This window comes from Pelophylax lessonae (assembly GCF_965119305.1).
Source record: "Pelophylax lessonae genome assembly, chromosome: 2".
Classification (NCBI taxonomy): domain Eukaryota; kingdom Metazoa; phylum Chordata; class Amphibia; order Anura; family Ranidae; genus Pelophylax; species Pelophylax lessonae.
Genome location: NC_138769.1, coordinates 201,785,910 through 201,806,770, shown reverse-complemented (window position 1 = coordinate 201,806,770; position 20,861 = coordinate 201,785,910). Strand labels below are relative to the sequence as shown.

Below are 20,861 nucleotides of genomic sequence, written 5' to 3'. Positions count from 1 at the left end.
AGGTTTGAAGGCCCAAAATGACAGTGAAATGCTTACTATAATATTAATGTTTTCTGGACATGTATTCTCTAGCCACACATTTCTGGTAAAGCTATAATACTGTTAAGGCTTTGTACACACACCTTAAAATGTCAATGAAATGATTCATAAGTAGTAACTTACTTTATGGCTGTAGTTTGAAGATATGCTTGTTTTACTTTGTGTTGGTGAACTTTCGTGCACGACCACAGTTGGGCTGGTCTTAAAGCCATCGCTCCGACTTTGTGTTGAGTTAATACTGCCACCACCCAAGGAATGGACACTTCCACTAAAGAAAGAAAGCTTTGTGTTAATAATCAAGCCTCTATTAACCCTCATTTTGCTTTCCCCCTCCTAAAGTTCAACAGCAGAAAACCAAAAAAATATCCCTTGCAGTGTAGGTGCTGCTCCCTGCTTGTTTAGTCTAGGGGACACTAAAAGTACATTTACATACTTGCTTTCTTGGCAGGCGGCACTCGCCCATGCTCCAATGGTGCACTGTCTGTCAGCATCTTCACATGCATTGCAGACCTTGCATTGGTCTTGATGACATTAGAGGACTTTAGATTGAGTGTAGGGAAGATTAGGCTGATGGGACTGCTCTAGAGAGGAGTCTACAGGAGCAGAGGATTGAGAAGGCAAATCTGCTTTTTCAAATCCCCAAGGCCGAAACGAAAAGTTAACTCTTGCTGAGTGGGTGCAGCCCCGCAACAGTTTTAGTAGGTTTCCTGGAGTTCAGCATTAAAATGGAGGACAAGCCAAAATAAACATGTTCCCTATCCCTCCTTCTACCTGTTCTGCATACCCTGTATAAAAAAAAAAGATCTGTGTACTTACCTATTATCTCAGGTTAGGTCACATGATTTTGCAAATCAAGCTCCCATGGGTAAGGGAGTTGTGACATCACCCATTGGCTTCCAGAGCCCATGGGTTGTCAGTGCTTCCTACTCTCCCCTGCAGCAGCAGCTGCTCCCTGACACAGGGAACCTGAATCTGCAGAATTCTGTGACTGGACCAGTATAGGAAAAAATAGGTAAGTACACGGGTCTCATTAATACAGGGTAGGTAGAATTGGTAAGAGAATGGAACATTTTTAGGAAACATTTAGTTAGCCTTTTCTTCCACTTTAACTGGGTTTTGGAAGGGAGGGAAGAGCCAGCACAGAAGGTTGAAAAACTTTGGAGTAGCTTTTTTATCTTAATAAATACAGTTGTCTTTTTTCTAATAAACAATTTAATTACAGGAGAACTGTTGTTACCTGAGCTAACATATATGGAAAATAATTATTCCTGGCCTAGGGAGTTAGAATAAAGGTGCAATTATGTAGGTAAATCCTTTTCTAAAGTTAGCTAAACTCACTAAAATGGAATTACCGCATACTACAGGGTTCACTTAAAAGATAAGGTGAACGATTAGGAGATTTATAGGTTAAGGGACAGGATAACTGCTTCCCATCCGCCGTGCGTATATATACGTCCTTGAACAGTAAGGGAAATATATCAATGGTCTGTCAATGCTCAGACCATACACCGCACACTGCATCAAATCGGTCTGCATGGATGTCGTCCCAGAAGAAAGCCTCTTCTAAAGATGATGCACAAAAAAGCCCGCAAACAGTTTGCTGAAGACAAGCAGACTAAGGACATAGATTACTGGAACCATGTCCTGTGGTCTGATGAGACCAAGATAAACATATTTGGTTTAGATGGTGTCAAGCGTGTGTGGCAGCAACCAGGTGAGGAGTACAAAGACAAGTGTGTCTTGCCTACAGTCAAGCATGGTGGTGGGAGTGTTATGGTCTAGGGCTGCATGAGTGCTGCCGACACTGGGGAGCTACAGTTCATTGAGGGAACCATGAATGACAACATGTACTGTGACATACTAAAGCAGAGCATGATCCCCTCCATTTGGAGACTGGGCCCCAGGGCAGTATTCCAACATGATAACGACCCTAAACACACCTAAAAGAAAACTACTGCCTTGCTAAAGAAGCTCAGGGTAAAGGTGATGGACTGGCCAAGCATGTCTGCAGACCTAAACCCTGTTGAGCATTTGTGGGGCATCCTCAAATGGAAGTTTGAGGAGTGCAAGGTCTCTAACATCCACCAGCTCACTGATGTTGTCATGGAGGAGTAGAAGAGGACTCCAGTGGCAACCTGTGAAGCTCTGGTAAACTCCATGCCCAAGAGGGTTGATGCTGTGCTGGAAAATAATGGTGGCCACAAAAAATATTGACACTTTGGGCCCAATTTGGACATTCTGACTTAGGGGTGTACTCACTTTTGTTGCCAATGGTTAAGACAATAATGGCTGTGTGTTAAAGTGGAGTTCCACCCATTTTAGTCACTTTAGATGTATGTAATCCCCTTTAAAACGACTTATCCTCTTCTCGCTTCCGGGTCCGGTCGGCGATTACGTCATTCGGCGATTCGCAGTGTGTGCTGGGATTTATCTCAGGGCACGAAATCTCGCATTATTACACAGGAGATGAGCTGTACTGTGTGTTCTGCCCCGCCTCCGTCCCGCCTCCTCTCAGTGAGCTGTATGTATGTAGTGTATTGAGGCCCTGCTCCGCCCCTCCTCCGCCCCGCCTCCCCTCAGTGAGCGAGGACTGAAAGCATTATATCCTCACTGAGCTCACTAAGAGGAGGCGGGGCGGAGGAGGGGCGGAGCACAGCCTCAATACACTACATACACACAGCTCACTGAGAGGAGGCGGGGCGGAGGCGGGGCAGAGCACGCAGTGCAGCTCATCTCCTGTGTAATAATGCGAGATTTCATGCCATCCCAGCACACACTGCGAATCGCCGAATGACGTAATCACTGACCAGACCCGGAAGTGAGAAGAGGATAAATAAAGCAGAAAATAAGGTATTTACTAACAAAAAAAAAAAAACTTTCCATTGGTAAAAGTCGTTTTAAAGGGGATTACATACATCAATGTAATCCAATTTATTAAAAATGGGTGGAACTCCACTTTAAGTTATTTTGAGGGAATAGCAAATTTACACTGTTATACAAGCTGTACACTCACTACTTTACATTGTAGCAAAGTGTCATTTCTTCAGTGTTGTCACATTAAAAGATATAATAAAATATTTACAAAAATGTGAGGGGTGTACTCACTTTTGTGGGATACTGTATATATATCTATATATATAGATATATATATATAAAGTTTAGGGCTTTTAAGTAGTTTTCTAGCAAAAAATTATGTTTTTTTAGCAGCAGGAGAGGAATGTCAGAATTGGCCCTGACTCAAAGTGATAAAATCTATGAGTATCTATTTCTTCCAAATTACTGCAGAACTGGATACATGCTTACATCACAGAAACCGGTGAACTACGCTTGGATTCGGGTCGAGAGTCAACTTTAAAGCTTGCTTGACTAACTCCGTCACCATTGTCCCGGCCACTTTGAAGGTAATCTGCCTGAGAAGCTTCTGGGAGACTGTGGATATCTATTTTGGACCTCCTGCAGTACAGAGCAAAATCAAAACCAAGTTAAAATGGATTAACTGCCACAAGTAGCACATAATTCAATTTGAGGGTATTTGTTTATAGAAGTACAAAAGTTATTGCAATTAAGAGCCAGTTCACACCACATTCAGTCCAGTGCATTTTTTTTTTTTTTTTTCACACCAGTGCGGTCTGTTCTACTGCATTCCAGTCCCAGGAAAAAAAATACAACATGCTGCATTTTCTCTTCACTGGACTGTACTGGAATGTGGTAAAACGCATCAAAAATGCACAGGAATGCAACTTAACGCACACAAAACTCACTGGAACACACATGTCTTTATTTAAGGTTAGGAAAAAAGAGGGGGTACAAAAAGCACTGGACTGCATCAGAAATGCGTAAAAAAAACGCACATGCAAAAAAGCACCCGGAATGTATCCAGACTGAGTTTCTATGATGTGAATGGGCCCATAGTCAAATATTGTTTTTTTTTTTTAACAAAAACACAAAAAAATTACTTTTTTCCCAAAATCAATATTTTTCATATTTTGAAATATTCCAACATACATATTAAACTACACTAAATTACCAAAAGTATTGGGACGCCTGCCTTTACACGCACATGAACTTTAAAAGCATCCCAATCTGAGTCCGTAGGGTTCAATATTGAGTTGGCCCACCGCTTGCAGCTATAACAGCTTCAACTCTTCCGGGAAGGCTGTCCACAAGGTTTGGGAGTGTGTCTATGGGAATGTTTGACCATTCTTCCAGAAGCGCATTTGTGTGGTCAGGCACTGATGTGGATGAGAAGGCCTGACTCGCAGTCTCTGCACTAATTCATCCCAAAGGTGTTCTATCGGGTTGAGGTCAGGACTCTGTGCAGGCCAGTTAAGTTCCTCCACCCTGAACTCGCTCATCCATGTTTTTATGGACCTTGCTTTGTGCACTGGTCCAAATCATGGTGTGGGTTATAGTGTGGGGTTGTTTCTCAGGGGTTTGGCCTAAGTTACAGTGAGGGGAACACTTAAGGCGTCAGCATACCAGGACATTTTGAACAATTTCATGCTTACAACTTTGTGTTGTTTTGGGGATGGCCCCTTCCTGTTCCAACATGAGCAAGGTCCAGGCTAGTTAAGGTCCTCCACCCCAAACTTGCTCATCTATGTCTTTATGGACCTTGCTCATGTTGAAACAGGAAGAGACCAACACCAAACTGTTCTCACAAAGTTGGGAGCATGAAATTGTTCAAAATGTCCTGGTATGCTGACGCCTTAGGAGTTCCCCTCACTGGAACTAAGGGGTCAGGACGAACCCCTGAGAAACAACCCCACACCATAATCCCCCCTCCACCAAATGATTTGGACCAGTGCACAAAGATGAATTTAAGTGGAGGATGCGAGCCAGGCCTTCTCGTCCAACAACAGTGCCTGACTTCACAAATGCACTTCTGGAAGAATGGTCAAACATCCCTATAGACACATTCCTAAACCTTGTGGACAGCCTTCCCAGTGTTGAAGCTGTTATAGCTACAAAGGGTGGGCCAACTCAATATTAAACCCTACAGACTAAGACTGGAATGCCATTAAATGCCATTAAATTCATGAGCGTGTAAAAGCATGCATCCCAAAACTTTTGGTAATATAGTTATGTCAAGTTTTAACTTTAGTGATATCTTTTTTTAAAAGGTAAACCTGTTAACATTATCTGTAAATAAATTACAAGAGAAAGTTTTAAAATCTCCCCAGAAGACCATGTAAATGCTTTATTTCAGACATTGTTCACAATGCTTTTGTGGGCCAAAGCTGACTCCTATATGAAACTTTTAGAATGGCCTTCCAGACTGTGGTGGCTGCAATATCAGAATTCACCAATACAGGTAAAATCAGAAATATAACTTCTGATGTTGGTAAAACCTTTCAGCTCCAGGGGTTCAAAAGCAGATTGGGGATATCCATAAAAAAAAAAGACTATTGAATCGAGATACAGTAAAACCTTGGTTTGAGAGTAACTTGGTTTGAGAGCACTTTGCAAGACAAGCAAATTTTTAAAATACATTTTGACTTGATATACAAGCGATGTCTTGATATACAAGTAGCGTCATGTATAAAAAAGGAGAGGAGCCTCTAAAGTGTAGCAATATGGTTACATTTAATGAAGGTTCAATATTTAGCAACTCACATGGTTGATGATTAAAACAGCCACATCTAAGAATGCAGGCATCTGGGGTAATGCTGTCCACATAGACCATCCTCTGCACAGCCATCTTCATCATCCCTTCCCCGCTGCACTCTATGAGTGATTCAAAGCCTCACTTTCAGATCACTCTACTGCAGGCTATTCTTCCCGGTCACGATTGCAGACTGACAGTGGTGAGAGCCGGTGGTTCAGAAGACAGTCTATGTGGACAGCTTTACCCCGGATGCCTCCATTCTTAGATGTGCCTGTTTTAACCACTTTACGTCTGCTCACAGTAATATTACTGCGGCAGAGTGGCTCGTTATCGTCTGACGACGTAGTACTACGTCGTCAGACACTCCCCCTTCTGGGCGGCGCTTGCGCGCCGCCGGAGGCTCGCTCCCGCTGTTTTCATTCACAGCGGGAGTCGGGCCAGGGGAGGAGCAGCGGCGATCGCCGCTGCTCTTACCCGATCGTCGGGGATCGAGTCTGGAGATCCGCCCGCTGTGTGTAAACACAGCGGGCGGATCTCCATAGTGACAGGGAGTGACAGATCGGACTGTTCAGCATAGCTGGACATCCAATCTGTCCATGACTCACTCAGTCACCTCCCCCCCTACACGTCAGTAAGCACCAGGCATACATTAACCCCTCCCTCTCCAATAAAATTAACCCCTTCCCTGCCAGTGTCATTTTTACAGTAACAGTGCATATATATAGCACTGATTACTGCAGTAATGTCACTGGTACCCCCAAAAGTGTCAAAAATGTCAGTCAAGGGTCCGATCTGTCCGCCGCAATGTCGCAGTCCCGCAAAAAAAATCGCAGATCGCCGCCATTACGCGTTAAAAAAAAACACCAAAAATGACAGAAATCTTTCCCTTTGTTAGTAAACGCAACAACTTTTGCGCAAACCAATCAAAATACACTTATTGCGATTTTTTTTACCAAACATATGTAGCATAAAACAAATTGGCCAAAAATTTTTAAAAAAATTGGTTTTTACATCTTTTTTGGGGGGAATTTCATATAAAAAAAATGTTAAAAATATTGTTATTGTTTCAAAATAAACGCTCTTTTTTTGTTTATAGCACAAAAAGTAAAAATCGCACAGGTGATCAAATACCACCAAAAGAAAGCTCTGTTTGTGGGAAAAAAAGGACGTAAATTTCGTTTGGGTACGGCGTCGCACGACCGCGCAATTGTCAGTTGAAGTCGCACAGCGCCGAATCGCAAAAAGTGGCCTGGACGGAAGACAGCAAAATCCTCCGGTGGTAAAGTGGTTAATCATGAACCATGTGAATTGCTAAATGTTGAACCTTCATTAAATGTAATCATATTGCTACACTTAGAGGCTCCTCTCATCTCTCTTATATTCTGTAGCTCTGCTAGATTTTGCTTCTAATCCCCTTGGGAAGGCTGCATATTGTGGGTGGACATTTTATGGTTACACAACCTATCACATTGCTATAATCTTTGTATATAGACTATAAACTGAGGACTTGTGGAACGAATCATCTGAGTTTCCATTATTTCTTATGAGGAAATTCGCTTTAAAATAAGAGTGCTTTGGATTACAAGCATTTTGCCAGAACGAATTATGCTCGCAATCCAAGGTTTTACTATATATATATATATATATATATATATATATAATTTCGTGACAGTGCTAGCCCTGCCATGGGGTGAATTTAGGAAAAAGGGACACAGGGTTTGCATTGAGAGTGTGGGGCTCTGAAGTGTATATTATGAGCTAAGAAAGCTGTGTTTGTAATCCTGGATCAGGGCTTGGATCTTTAAGGCTTCAAAGTGTCTTGGACGAAGCCTTCAATCCTGTGTCCAGGTCGTGCTGAAGACCTGCAGGGTGTGTGTCTAGGTGTACACACCCATTATAAGCCAGGAGCAGGCCATAGCTCATGTCCCTTGTGTGGAGATAGGTGTGTACCCTTGTTTAGAGTGAGGGGTGGGCTCCTTCCAGGAGCTGTGATATCTAGAGGCCTGAGTTGGCCTGTAGAGGAAGGTGCTGTAACTGAGACTTATGCCTCGTACACACGCAACGATTATCGGCCGACCAATCGGCCGTCTTTTGTCTAGTGTTGTTGTGTTGGTTGAAATGTGCTCTAGACTGCACACAAATTTTCTCGGCCAACAAAAACCAACTTCAGAAGTGATGTCGTGCTGGTTTACTTTCCGTGTGCTTTTTCTTCTCTGAGCATGCCCAGTCTTGCTCATCAGATTTTTGTCTGCCGAAATCTGTACTGACTGACGGAAAATCGGCCGTTCTGTTGACGGCCAACAAAAATTTTATAGCCTGCACACCAGATTTTGTTCGGCCGAAAAGTCGGAGTCGGTTGTCGAAAGCATCATACTAACAAGCCGAAAATCGACTGATCGGACGTTGCCCGAAAATTCACGGCCAACTATCGATGCGTGTGTACGAGGCATAAGTAAGCCTGGGGAGCCAGAGAGCTGGGACTGAAGGACAAGAGAACCAGATGACTTGGCATTTTTCTGTTGACTGCTGTGGCCTGCGTGACCAACTCTGTGTGAACTTTTAGTTTCATTTTTTAATAAAACTGGGCTGCAAAGCCATTAACCACAATTGCACTAATGCAAACTCATTGAAAATGCTCACTAATTTGAAAACAAATTTACAAAAAATGTAGCTATACTTCAGAAAACAATATCTCGTAAAAACGATCATATATTTTATAACTTAAATTATATCATATTACATGTTGGACATTACTGACACTTCATTCAATCAAGGACTGCTAATGCCTTATGTCTAATACAATTCATTTCCTCTGTGGGTTCTTCCTGACTAGTTAGGACAACAAATGTTCAATGAGAAATATTGACGGACAAACTGGATCACTATACTATTGACCTTTCAGAGCGTGGGATCGATGTGACGCTTCGTAAGCTCTGGGTGTCAAGATTTGAATGAATGCTTATTGCATCTTCTCCACTTCTCGTCTGTTTTCCTGGTCTTTTATCAAGACTGAAATAAAAGAAAACAATGCAAGTACAATTTTACATTTATTATTTTACATACAAAGTGCATACAAATTTGTATGTGTAAATTGATTTGTCATTGATACGTTTTGATATGATATAGAATATGTATAATATTAAATAGGCTAGATATAACTATAGATAATAGCTATTAGTAACTTTATAAATCTGCTAGGAACATTTTTTACATGACACAATAGAGAAGAATCTTGGGAGAATTATTAGTCTTTGGCAGGTGGGAGAAAGCATCTCTATACTCTCTCCTTCCCCAATGATTAATGTGTTATTGAAGCATTGTAACTGCATGCAAGCACTCAACATGAAGAACATTAGGCTAAGTCAGCTTTTACTTGCAGTTCCCATGTTTTTTTCTTGCCTTAATAGTAATCTCCTTTCTGTAAACTGTTATTAAAATTATGCAGTGAACATGTTTTAATGATGAAGGTTGCAAGATATTTTATAAGCAGGACGTATAACGCTTCCCACTTTCCACTACCTGGTCTTTGGTTCAGTCACATGACATCATGGGTGCTCTTCCTCTTTTAATGGTGAGAGGTCCTAAATTCCTATTATAAAAAATACCCACCAAGAGAAAATCCTGAGAGTGGGTATTCTGTGCCCAACCCAATTATGGGGGAGGTGCATCCAAAAATATTGTAATGCTACAAGCAAACACCACGAGGATAGAGCACCTCTAGTAAACTGCAAGAGTAGCCTAAGAGGTGCTCTATTGTTGTGGTCAGGGCCGCTGATAAGCCAGTACAACTGGCCCTGTTGTACCGGGCCCGGAGTCCTCCGCTCTGCAGGGGGGCCCGGGCAATCTAAAATCAAAAACACAGTGCAGAATAAAATTTTTTTAAAAAAGCCTTTTTGAATTAACAGCAGCACCCTCTCCTACTTACTTAACTAGTCTTTTTCCTTATTCTGGGCCCCTCTGCAATAATGTGCTGGTAGGTGTGGGAGGGACTACTTCTTCTGTTTCGGGCGCATGTCAGTTCAGTGCCCGCTCTGCATAGCATTCTTGCCAGCAGCCTGCTTATTGCCTTCCCTGCCCTGGCGGAGTGATCTGTCTTCCCCTGCTTATGGCACTCAGCTCTGCTCCCCACTCGTCCTGGAAGCTGTGAGGCGGCAGAGGAAGCAGCAGCTCAGCCACATTTCTCCAGGAAGCAGGCAGCAGCACTACAGGAACTGAGGAGAGGAAGAGTTAAGTGAAGAGAAGAAGAGGTTCGTGATCGTGAGGCTGCCAGACAGTGCCTAAAGGCCCGTACACACGTACCGATCGTCGGCAGACAAGCGTCGGCCGACGAACGATCTGCCGATTGTACGCTTGTTAGTATGATGCCTCCGACAGCCGTCAGCGCACATTCTGCCGATCTGAAGAATCTGTCATGCAAGCATTAAAATTTTTGTATGCCGACACCAGAACGGCCGATTGTTCGCCAGTCAGTACAGAATTCGGCCGACAGACCGCAGATTTGCAAGACTGGGCATGCTCAGAAAAGAAAAAACACAGGGAAAGTTAACCATTACATGACATCACTTCTGCAGTCGGCTGTAGTCGGCGGACAAAATTCTTGTGCTGTCTTTGCACTTTTCAACAGACACCGACAGCCCGGGGACAAAAGACGGCCGATCGTTCGCCGACGATCGGTACGTGTGTACGGGCCTTAAGACAGCAGAACAGTCAGGTGTGTCTGAACTCTGAATTTCACACAAAGTCAGGCAAGCAGGGCTAAAAATTCAAGGAAAGCCCAGAAAATACAAAATTGTTTCTTTGTATGTATTTCACTTTGTAAACGTTTGCAGGATTGATGTAGCTAAGCCCCCGTTCACACTGGGGCGACCTGTGAGGCGACCTGGTCGCCTCACAGGTCGCCGCAGGTCGCCTCCCATAGGGAAGCTGCAGACCCGTTCTGATAGGAGCGACACAAGTCGCTCCGACTCAGAAAAAGGGTCCGGAGCTTCTTTGGGGCGACCAGGAGGCGACCGCCATAGACTTCAATGTTACGAAGTCCGTGGCGGCCGCTCCTAGGTCGCGGCGCGCTGCTCGCACCGCGACCTCGGAGGTCGCGGTGCGAAGTAGCGTCGCCCCAGTGTGAATGGGGGCTAAATGTGCTTGCCTGGTATTATTTCCCAAGTCAGCCTAAAGACTTCAATATAGTAAATAGAAAAAAAAAAGTTATGCTTTTAAATTTGTGCTTTTTAATCAAGCTATCTGAGAACAGAAAGCTTTTTTTTTTCAGGTTGGAAATAAAATGATTAATAACCATAGCAGTGTGTGTCATTGAAGGCATCCTGTCATTTCTGTTACAAGGGAAAGTTGCAGGAGTTCAATACGTAATGAACAGAGAGGGTTCTCTCTGCCAGAGGTGGGAAGCATTGTGACACTGCCCTAAAAATCACTTTCACTTTATCTAAAACTCCAATCCCAGACAGAGAGAAAGAAAGAGTGAGAGATATAGGGGGAGAGAAAGACAGAGGAGAAGAGAGATATAGATGGGGAGAGAGATGGAGAGACAGAAAAAGAGAGAAAAATAGAGAAAAAGAGATGAAAGGGGAAAGAGACTGCAAGAGATGGAGAAAACGAGATATAGAGTGAATTAGAGATGGGGGGCAGACAGAAAGGTAGAGACAGAGAGAAAGACACAAATAGTATATCATTTAAGATACAGAGAGAGAGAGAGAGAAATTGAGAAAGAAGCAGAGCGGTAGGCTCAGTGCTGTATCTTGGCCTAGGCCAACAAGGCCCAGGCCTAGGGCGGCACTTTGCAGGGGGGGCAGCAAAAAAGCTGCACCCTGCACAAAAAAAAAACAGCCTCCATCCGGTTTCCGCAAGAAAAGGGTCTCCGCCGGCTTGCGCTACACTTTTAATATAGTGCCAGTCTTATGGGGTGAATTGGGCCAGAGGGCAGAGTCCAGGAGGCAAATCGGTCTGGCATCCCCATAAAGCGGTCAGTGATGAGGCTGCACTGATGGTCAGTAATGAGGCGGCAATGATTAGGCTGTACAGATGGGCACTGATGAGGCTGAACGCGTGGGAACTGATGAGGCTACGCTGATGGGCACTGATAGACTTGTGGTCTGTGGTTCACAAGATGACAGGGCGGGTCATAAACAGTAAAGGGCGTGGCCTTTACAGGAAGGGGTTGGTCATATGTAAATTAGGGGGTGCACAAGTTTAGTCCGGCCTAGGGCAGCACAAAACCTAAATACACCACTGGGTAGGCTGGGCAGAAAGAAAAAGAAAAAGAGAAAGAGAGGGATGGAGAGAGAGAGAGAGAGATGGAGAGAGCAATAGAGAAAGAGAGAGATAAAGAGAGAGAGAGATGCAAGAGGAAAGAGACTGGAAGAGAGAGAGATGGAGAAAACAAGATATAGAGAGAATTACAGATGGAGGGGCAGACAGATAGATAAATATTATATAATATAAGATAAAGATGGAGAGAGATAGAAGGAGAAAGAAAAAGAGAAATGGAGAAAGAAGCAGAGAGGTAGGCAGAAAGAGATGGGCGGAGAGAGAGAGAAATAAAGAGAGAGAGAAAGAAAGAAAGAGAAGAAGAGATAAAGATAAAGAAAGAGACAGAGGGATAAAGATTATATAATACAGAATAAAGATAGATAGAGAGAGAGAGAGAGAGAGAGAGACTGAAAAGAAAGAGATACAGCAGAGAGAGATAGAATAGAGAGGAATGGACAGAGAGGGAGAAAGAAATAGCAGAGAGATATATGGAGAGAGAGGAAAGGATGAGATACCAGAAAAAAAAAAGAAAGAGGAACAGAATGAACTAATGAGGGAAGAGAGAAATAGAGAACAGAAGAGAGTGCAGAGAGGAGCAGTGAGATAAACCATAAGCTCTATATACAGTATATGAAGCTTTAGCTTTTATCAAGAGAACATGAACTTGTATAGAAAACTGTATACGGTGGTAGAAGGCTGTATACGGTGGCAGAAGGCTGTATACGGTGGCAGAAGGCTGTATATGGTGGCACCTGCAGCTCCTCAGGTGCAGACATTTTATGTATATGAGGCCTGAGTTCCCATCACCACCGCTTTAAAATGGGGTAGGGATAGCACTGGTGGCAATTTATTTCAGAGCCACCCCAGTGCCATTTCAAAACAGCTAGCTTAGCCTCAACATTTTCTGTGTGCCCCCTTTGGATTTAGTACTAGAATCACAGACTGTCTGTGAAAGCCAGGATTTAGTCCCGGTTTACATTAGTGTGATGTCAAACATCACATGTGATTCGCAGCACACTGCTCTGAAAATCACATGCGATGTCTGTGCAATGCGAATTCAGCCATACAGATTGTATGGCTGAATTTTCATCGCATTCGAACACAACTCGCACAGGACCCTTTTTTGGTCCGCAGCAGAATCGGATCGCATGGTGGTTCACATCTAAGCGATCCGATTTATTTCCGAACTGACAGTTTGCACTGCGATATGCGATCTGATCTGGGGGTGTCATTAACTTTGTATTGACACCCCCAGCGATTCGCATATGGCAGTGTGAACTGCTTGCGATTTGAATGCAATGTGGGAACCCACAGTGGATTCGCAGTGTTCCCGCATCGCGTATATGTGAACCGGCACTTAACACTAAACCCAGAAGCTGAAAAAATTATTTCCTGTGCTTCAAACTGTGCTACACAGCATTCCATAGGAGTGCCTGTAGCCAGGGCTGCTGTTAGAAATCGCGGGGCCCCATACAGACTACCTGGCAGGGCCCCGCCAAGAAAATATTCAAGGTATATTTAGCTAAAATTACAACAAAATCACTATTCTCAGACCCAAATATAACATAACTTGCATAATTCCTGCTAAATCTAAAAGAAAAAACGATGTTAATAAATAAAAATGAAGATGAGATGAGAAAAATATACAGGCTGGACAGTTGGAGCTCCGGGATCAGAGAGACAGAGGGAGAGAAACAAAGTTACAGATATACTCAGGAGCAGAGCTAACATTAGAGCCAGTGCTGGCAGGGGGGGGGGGGGCCCAGACAGGGAGGGAGATTAGTGAGGGACAACTATCTCTTTCTCAGCAGACAAAAGCTGATAGCAGGGAGAGGGAAAGATCAGATTCAGGTGCTGGAGGAAGATTTCTGTATTTGTTGTCCATCACTAATCCCCCCTCTCTGTGTGGGCCCCCTACAAGAGGGCTGGTGGTCCCCCCCTATCAGCGGCCCTGCCTGTAGCAGACCCTTCTAGGGAGGGGCCAGGGGCGGGGTCTAGGGAGGGGCCAGGGATGGGGCTTAAGGGGCCCCATCAGGTAGGCTGTACGATGATTTCTATCAGCGGCCCTGGTTGTGGTGCTTGTTACTAGGTCTTGAACGGTGGCTTGGCGTGTTTCTGACAGCTTAGGATCACACAGCAAGTAAGTTGAATGGTACAGGGCATGTTTCAACCCAGAAGAGGACCAGTGACGGGGGGCATATCCAGAGAGCAAGTGAGTATTGTCGCATGAGTTGATTTGTTTAATGGGGCTAGGCTACAAATGTTCTTTCAGTTCCAACTACTTTCTTTCTATTTAAACCAAGGGCCTGTTATACTTGAGTCCCACCAGATTCTTCTATGTGACCACAAGTGTACTAAATAAGCTGTGTGTGGTTAAAATATACTGGTACAGCCACATTGCTCTGGACTATCCCTCATTTAATGGGACTGTCTCTCTTCTGGAAACAAAACCTTCTGCCCCTATTCCTCTTAACCTCCCTGGCGGTATGATTCTTTTGGATTTTAGGTGCTGAAAGCGGTACCATTATTTTGCATGTAATTCTTGTGAATGAGCAGCCCAAACCAACTGTATACATTTATTATATATATTATATATATATATATATATATATGTATGTATACATATATTATGTATACATATATTATATATATATACGTATATATATATATATATATAATGTATACAGTTGGTTTGGGCTGCTCATTCACAAGAATTACGTATATATATATATATATATTGTAACAGGAAGTCAGCTAAATCTGGGAATGTAGTCACAGGAAGGAGATACATTTCCACCTGAGTTAGAAAGTCCATTAATTAATTTAGGGTGTTGGCTACAGAGCTAGCCAGCAGGAAGTTGAAAGGCCTTCACCTGTTCAGAATGAGGGAGTTAAGGCTCTATAATTTGTTCAGAGAAATTCCTATTGTTTGCTGCCTCCAGAAGCTGTGTCCTGAAGCCATGTGGGCTGGGAGCAGGAGGACAGTCAGCGTGTGCCTCCCGACAGGATGTGTGGGCCTGGGAGAAGACCCCCCGGAGTGATGTGTGCCCGGGACGGTAACCAAGGGTGAAATCGTCTCAAAGGTGAGAAGACGAACTGTTGATGTGAAAGAAATAAAGGACTGTGTTGCCCTGTGAAGCTATTATAAAAGGACTATTGAGTGTCCGCTGTAGGACAAGGAAGTCTGCCCGACGGTAGGTTGGAGACAGACACTTAGGCAGGTTCCAGTTGTGAGAAGGTAGCCGCCCAGAGAGGCAAGGATTTATTTTCTGTTTTATTTTATTTTGGATGTTTTGCTGCATACAGCCTGGTGAAGAAAACACCATTTAATAAACCACACTGTTTGTTTGCAAGCACTTGTCGGCTACCTCTCTGGGAAAACGCACCCCCCAAGGGGTCACCCACACCCGCCACCGAGCTAATCCCTTACAATATATATATATATATATATATATATATATATATATATATAAAATATATATATACGTGTGTATATATATATATATATATATATAATGTATACAGTTGGTTTGGGCTGCTCATTCACAAGAATTACATATATATATATATATATATATATATATATATATATATATATATATATATATATGTATATATATATACATATATTTACATAAAAAGTACAGTAAAACTGCAGGAAAGGGCACTGGGGGGCAATGTAATGTGATTTTATTTTATTTTGAATGGTATCAGTGTGTTTGGTGCATTTTACATTTGAATTTGCCGCCGGTTCCACCCCCCGGCGGACGTCACGTCGCCGGAGACGGAAGTCGGGGCTCGCAGACGATCGGGAGGAAGCTCCGCCGCCGCACACCGCTCGCAGTCTTCGCTGGATCCCGGAGAAAAGGTAAGTAAAACCTCCTCCAGCATCCAGCGATCTTCTTAGCGCTACCCCGAGTGTGACTCGGGGTTACCGCTTTTGGCACTAAAATCTTACCCCGAGTCACACTCGGGAATACCGCTTGGAAGGTTAAAGCATAATTCATTTTGGTAGACCTCTATTAATGAAAATGCTCTTTTTAACAATTACAAGTATTATATTGCAACTGGAATCATCTTTTGCCCACATACACTGTATTACCAAGAGTGGCATCCCAGTCTTAGTCCGTAGGGTTCAATATTGAGTTGGCCCACCATTTGCAGCTATAACAGTTTCAATTCTTCTGGGAAGGCTGTCCACAAGGTTTAGGAGTGGGAATGTTTGATCATTCTCCTAGAAGTGCATTTGTGAAGTCATGCATTGATCTTGGGGAGAAGGCCTAGCTCACAGTCTGCACTATAATTTATCCCAAAGGTGTTCTATTGGGTTGAGGTCAGGACTCTGTGCAGGCCAGTCAAGTTCCTTCACCACAAACCCGCTCATCCATGTCCTAATGGACCTTGTTTTGTGCACTTTTCCAAGCTTTTGATGGAGAGGGGATTATAGTGTGGGGTTGTATCTCAGGAGTTGGGCTTGGCCCCTTAGTTTCAGTGAAGGGAACTCTTAAGGCGTCGGCATTCCAAGACATTTTGGACAATTTCATGCTCCCAAATTTGTGGGAACAGTTTGGGTTTGGCCCTTCCTGTTCTGACATGACTGCTCACCAGTGTATAAAGCAAGGTCCATAAAGACATTAATGAGTGAGTTTGGGGTGGAGAAACTTGACTGGCCTGCACAGAGTCCTGACCTCAACATGATAGAACACCTTTGGGATGAATTAGAGTGGAGACTGCGAGCCAGGCTTTTTCGTCCACATTAGTGCCTGACAAATGCGCTTCTGGAAGAATGGTCAAACATTCCCATAGATACACTCCTAAACCTTATGGAAAGCCTTCCCAGAAGAGTTGAAGCTATTATAGTTGTAAAGGGTGGGCCAACCTAATATTGAACCCTACAAACTAAGACTGGGATGCCATTAAAGTTCATGTGCGTGTAAAGGCAGGTGTCCCAATACTTTTGGTTATATAGTGTACTTTAAGCTGAAAAGGTTTCTCTTTCTTATCTCACAAAGTAAGGGCTTAGGAGGTCTGTGGAACTATTGCCCTACGAGGTTCTTGGTAGATAGAAGACGTTTTAAAGTAAAATCTCAATTAACCGGCATTTCTAGATTCTCTGTATACAACCATCATTTTTCTGTTATCTAATCAATACTAACTGCTCATACCCATTTCCTTATCTTTTCTTCTGTTTAAAGTTATTTATTATTTTAGTGAATTATATGTTAGAGTATGCTTTTGCATAGTAAAATCTACCCTATTGTCCATACAACATTCTTTTCAGGAAATATATGGTATCAATTTTCAAATCTCACCCATTAGAACGAGGCATTGATCGGGTACTTCTCAGGCTCTGGGTGTCATAATTGGAACGTAGGCTTTTGGTATCTTCACCTTTTCCAGGTTTTTTGTCAGGGATGCTAAAAAAATGCAATGTTCCGTGTTAAAGCATATATAAAATATATACAGTAATACCTTGGTTTGCGAACATACCCGTATATACTCGAGTATAAGCCGAGTTTTTCAGCATGTTTTTTCATGCTGAAAATGCACCCCTCGGCTTATACTCGAGTCACTGACTGGAGTGTCTTTTTAAAAATGGCGCCGCTCGGCGCCGACGTGTCACTACGCATGTGCCGCATGCCCGGAAATAGCCGAATGTGTTCGGCTTTTCCCGAGCATCGGTGGCGCATTTGCGGTGACGTATGGCGGCGCCGGGTGGCGCGATTTTTAAATCGAAGACGGCGCCTCACCGACAGGTAAGTGAGATGCCTCCGCAGCCCCTGTATTTCCTCATGCAGTGCTGCGGGCATGGTACAGGACATTCTCCTGTACCATGCCCGCAGCACTGCATCTCCTGTGCCATGCCTGTAATTACTGTGCCATGCCTATACCTACTGTGCCATGCCTATACCTACTGTGCCATGCCTATACATACTGTGCCATGCCTGTAATTACTGTGCCATGCCTATACCTACTGTGCCATGCCTATACATACTGTGCCATGCCTGTACATACTGTGCCATGCCTGTACATACTGTGCCATGCCTGTACATACTGTGCCATGCCTGTAATTACTGTGCCATGCCTATACCTACTGTGCCATGCCTGTAATTACTGTGCCATGCCTGTAATTACTGTGCCATGCCTGTACCTACTGTGCCATGCCTATACCTACTGTGCCATGCCTATACCTACTGTGCCATGCCTGTACATACTGTGCCATGCCTGTACATACTGTGCCATGCCTGTACTTACTGTGCCATGCCTATACCATCACCTGTACTATGCCTATACCATCACCTGTGCCATGCCTGTACCATGACCTGTGCCATGCCTGTACCGTGACCTGTGCCATGCCTGTACCGTGACCTGTGCCATGCCTGTACCGTGACCTGTGCCATGCCTGTACCGTGACCTGTGCCATGCATGTACCATGACCTGTGCCATGCCTATACCTTCACCTGTGCCATGCCTGTACCATCACCTGTGCCCTGACCTGTGCCATGCCCTTACCATGACCTGTGCAATGCCTGTACTATGACCTGCGCCATCTCCTGTACCATGCCCGCAGCCCCTATTTTGTGTCTCGTGGTGGTCCAGTTGGGTCCAGTAGCTGCAGCATTTCCCACCCTAGGCTTATACTCGAGTCAATAAGTTTTCCCACTTTTTTGTGGCAAAAGTAGGGGTCTCGGCTTATATTCTGGTCGGCTTATACTCGAGTATATACGGTAATTAATTCCGGAAGCATACTTGTAATCCAAAGCACTCGTATATCAAAGAGAATTACCCCAAAAGAAATAATGGAAACTCAAATGATTCGTTCCACAAAAAAAAATTACAGTATACTCACAATGTTAAGGAGTCTGGTGCAATTCCAAAGCCACTGGTGTATATGTACTGTATAGTGAAGCTGCTGGTGTACAGTATACAGTTCTGTATATAGCCAGAGGTCCAGGGGTGCTGGCGGCTCCCTGCAGAACTCGGAGACACTCTGGAACTGTTGACGTCACTTCCAGGTGCTCCAAACGCACGTTACGTCCGCCCACCCAGCTGGGAGTGTCTCTGAGTTCTGCAGGAAGTGCTGGGAGCCACCAGTGCACCTAGACCTCTGGCCACATACAGTAATGTATACTGTACAGCAGCGGCTTTGGAGTTGCACCAGACTCCTTCACATTGTAAGTGTAATTCTTTTTTTTTAACATGAAAACTACTGTTCATATGTTGCTCGTATCTCAAGACAGTGCTCGCAAATCAAGGCAACATTTTAAAAAAAACGTTGCTCGTCTTTCAAAACTCTCATAAACCGCGTTGCTCGTAAACTGCGGTTTTACTGTAACATAAAAAGGCTCTGTTAGCAAATATCTGTAAATAGAAAAGAACACAAAAAGAAGGCGCTTAGTATATAATATGTAGGATACCCAATATAGGAGCACTTCACCCCTTTAAAGGGGTGAAACAAATTGTAAAAACGCAATACAATGTGCTTGATAGATTTTGCGATACTTTCACATGGGTGATTACACAACTATTAGTATGTCTTTACCATATTTAAATCAAACAAGCTATATAGTGAAAGGAGATAGGTATTGGAATGGTTAATCAATTCAAGAATGTAAATAGTCCATATACAGTGAAGAAAAATTGCTGGAAGGTGTTGCTAGGAGATATTCCCAATCGCATCTTAGTTCACCGTGCAAAATAAATGGTAGTTTCTGCCTCAAACAAACGGTGGTAAGGTTCCCTGGCCGGCGTGCTTTGAATCCAGGAAGTGAATGATGGAATGCACTGGCGTGCGTTCTGTTCCCCTCACTCGGCCGCCGCCTAAACTTAGTGAGGATCACCCCGCATGTTCCCTCCAGCAGGTAGGTTACCTCCACTGTTGACACCATATCAGTGCCCATCTGACAGACAGCGTCTATCACTGTCCATGGCACGCTATCATCATCTTGTTTCAATCCAAACGGACCTCCATGAATTTTTTTGCCATTTTTTTTTCACATGCATATATATATTTTTCTAAAATATTTCTATCCATTTAACATACATATGTGCATGTATATGTATATGTGTATATATATATATATATATATATATATATATATATATATATATATATATATATATATATATATATATATACAGTGGGTACGAAAAGTATTCAGACCCCCTTAAATTTTTCACTCTTTGTTATATTGCAGCCATTTGCTAAAATCATTTAAGTTCATTCTTCTTCCTCATGAATGTACACATAGCTCCCCATATTGACGGAAAAACACAGAATTGTTGACATTGTTGCAGATTTATTAAAAAAGAAAAACTGAAATATCACATGGTCCTAAGTATTCAGACCCTTTGCTGTGACACTCATATATTTAACTCAGGTGCTTTCCATTTCTTCTGATCATCCTTGAGATGGTTCTACACCTTCATTTGAGTCCAGCTGTGTTTGATTATACTGATTGGACTTGATTAGGAAAGCCACACACCTGTCTATATAAGACCTTTCAGATCACAATGCATGTCAGAGCAAATGAGAATCATGAGGTCAAAGGAACTGCCTGAAGAGCTCAGAGACAGAATTGTGGCAAGGCACAGATCTGGCCAAGGTTACAAAAAGATTTCTGCTGCACTTAAGGTTCCTAAGAGCACAGTGGCCTCCATAATCCTCAAATGGAAGACGTTTGGGACGACCAGAACCAAACTGAGCTATCGGGGGAGAAGAGCCTTGGTGAGAGAGGTAAAGAAGAACCTAAAGATCACTGTGGCTGAGCTCCAGAGATGCAGTCAGGAGATGGGAGAAAGTTGTAGAAAGTCAACCATCACTGCAGCCCTCCACCAGTCGGGGCTTTATGGCAGAGTGGCCCGACGGAAGCCTCTCCTCAGTGTAAGACACATGAAAGCCCGCATGGAGTTTGCTAAAAAAACACCTGAAGGACTCCAAGATGGTGAGAAA

The 20,861-nt window shown here is 43.4% G+C and overlaps 1 protein-coding gene across 1 annotated transcript in view; it reads right to left on the bottom strand.

Moving 5' to 3' along the window:
- The window catches only part of SYTL5 (synaptotagmin like 5), a 370,633-nt gene that overhangs the window by 114,342 nt on the left and 235,430 nt on the right, over nt 1–20,861 (bottom strand). The window contains exons 6-9 of the mRNA XM_082245444.1: nt 17,221–17,325; nt 8,543–8,656; nt 3,343–3,492; nt 163–307 (exon numbers count right to left, since the gene is read on the bottom strand). Coding sequence (XP_082101570.1) covers nt 163–307; nt 3,343–3,492; nt 8,543–8,656; nt 17,221–17,325 — 514 coding nt within the window. The remainder of the gene's footprint in view (nt 1–162; nt 308–3,342; nt 3,493–8,542; nt 8,657–17,220; nt 17,326–20,861) is intronic.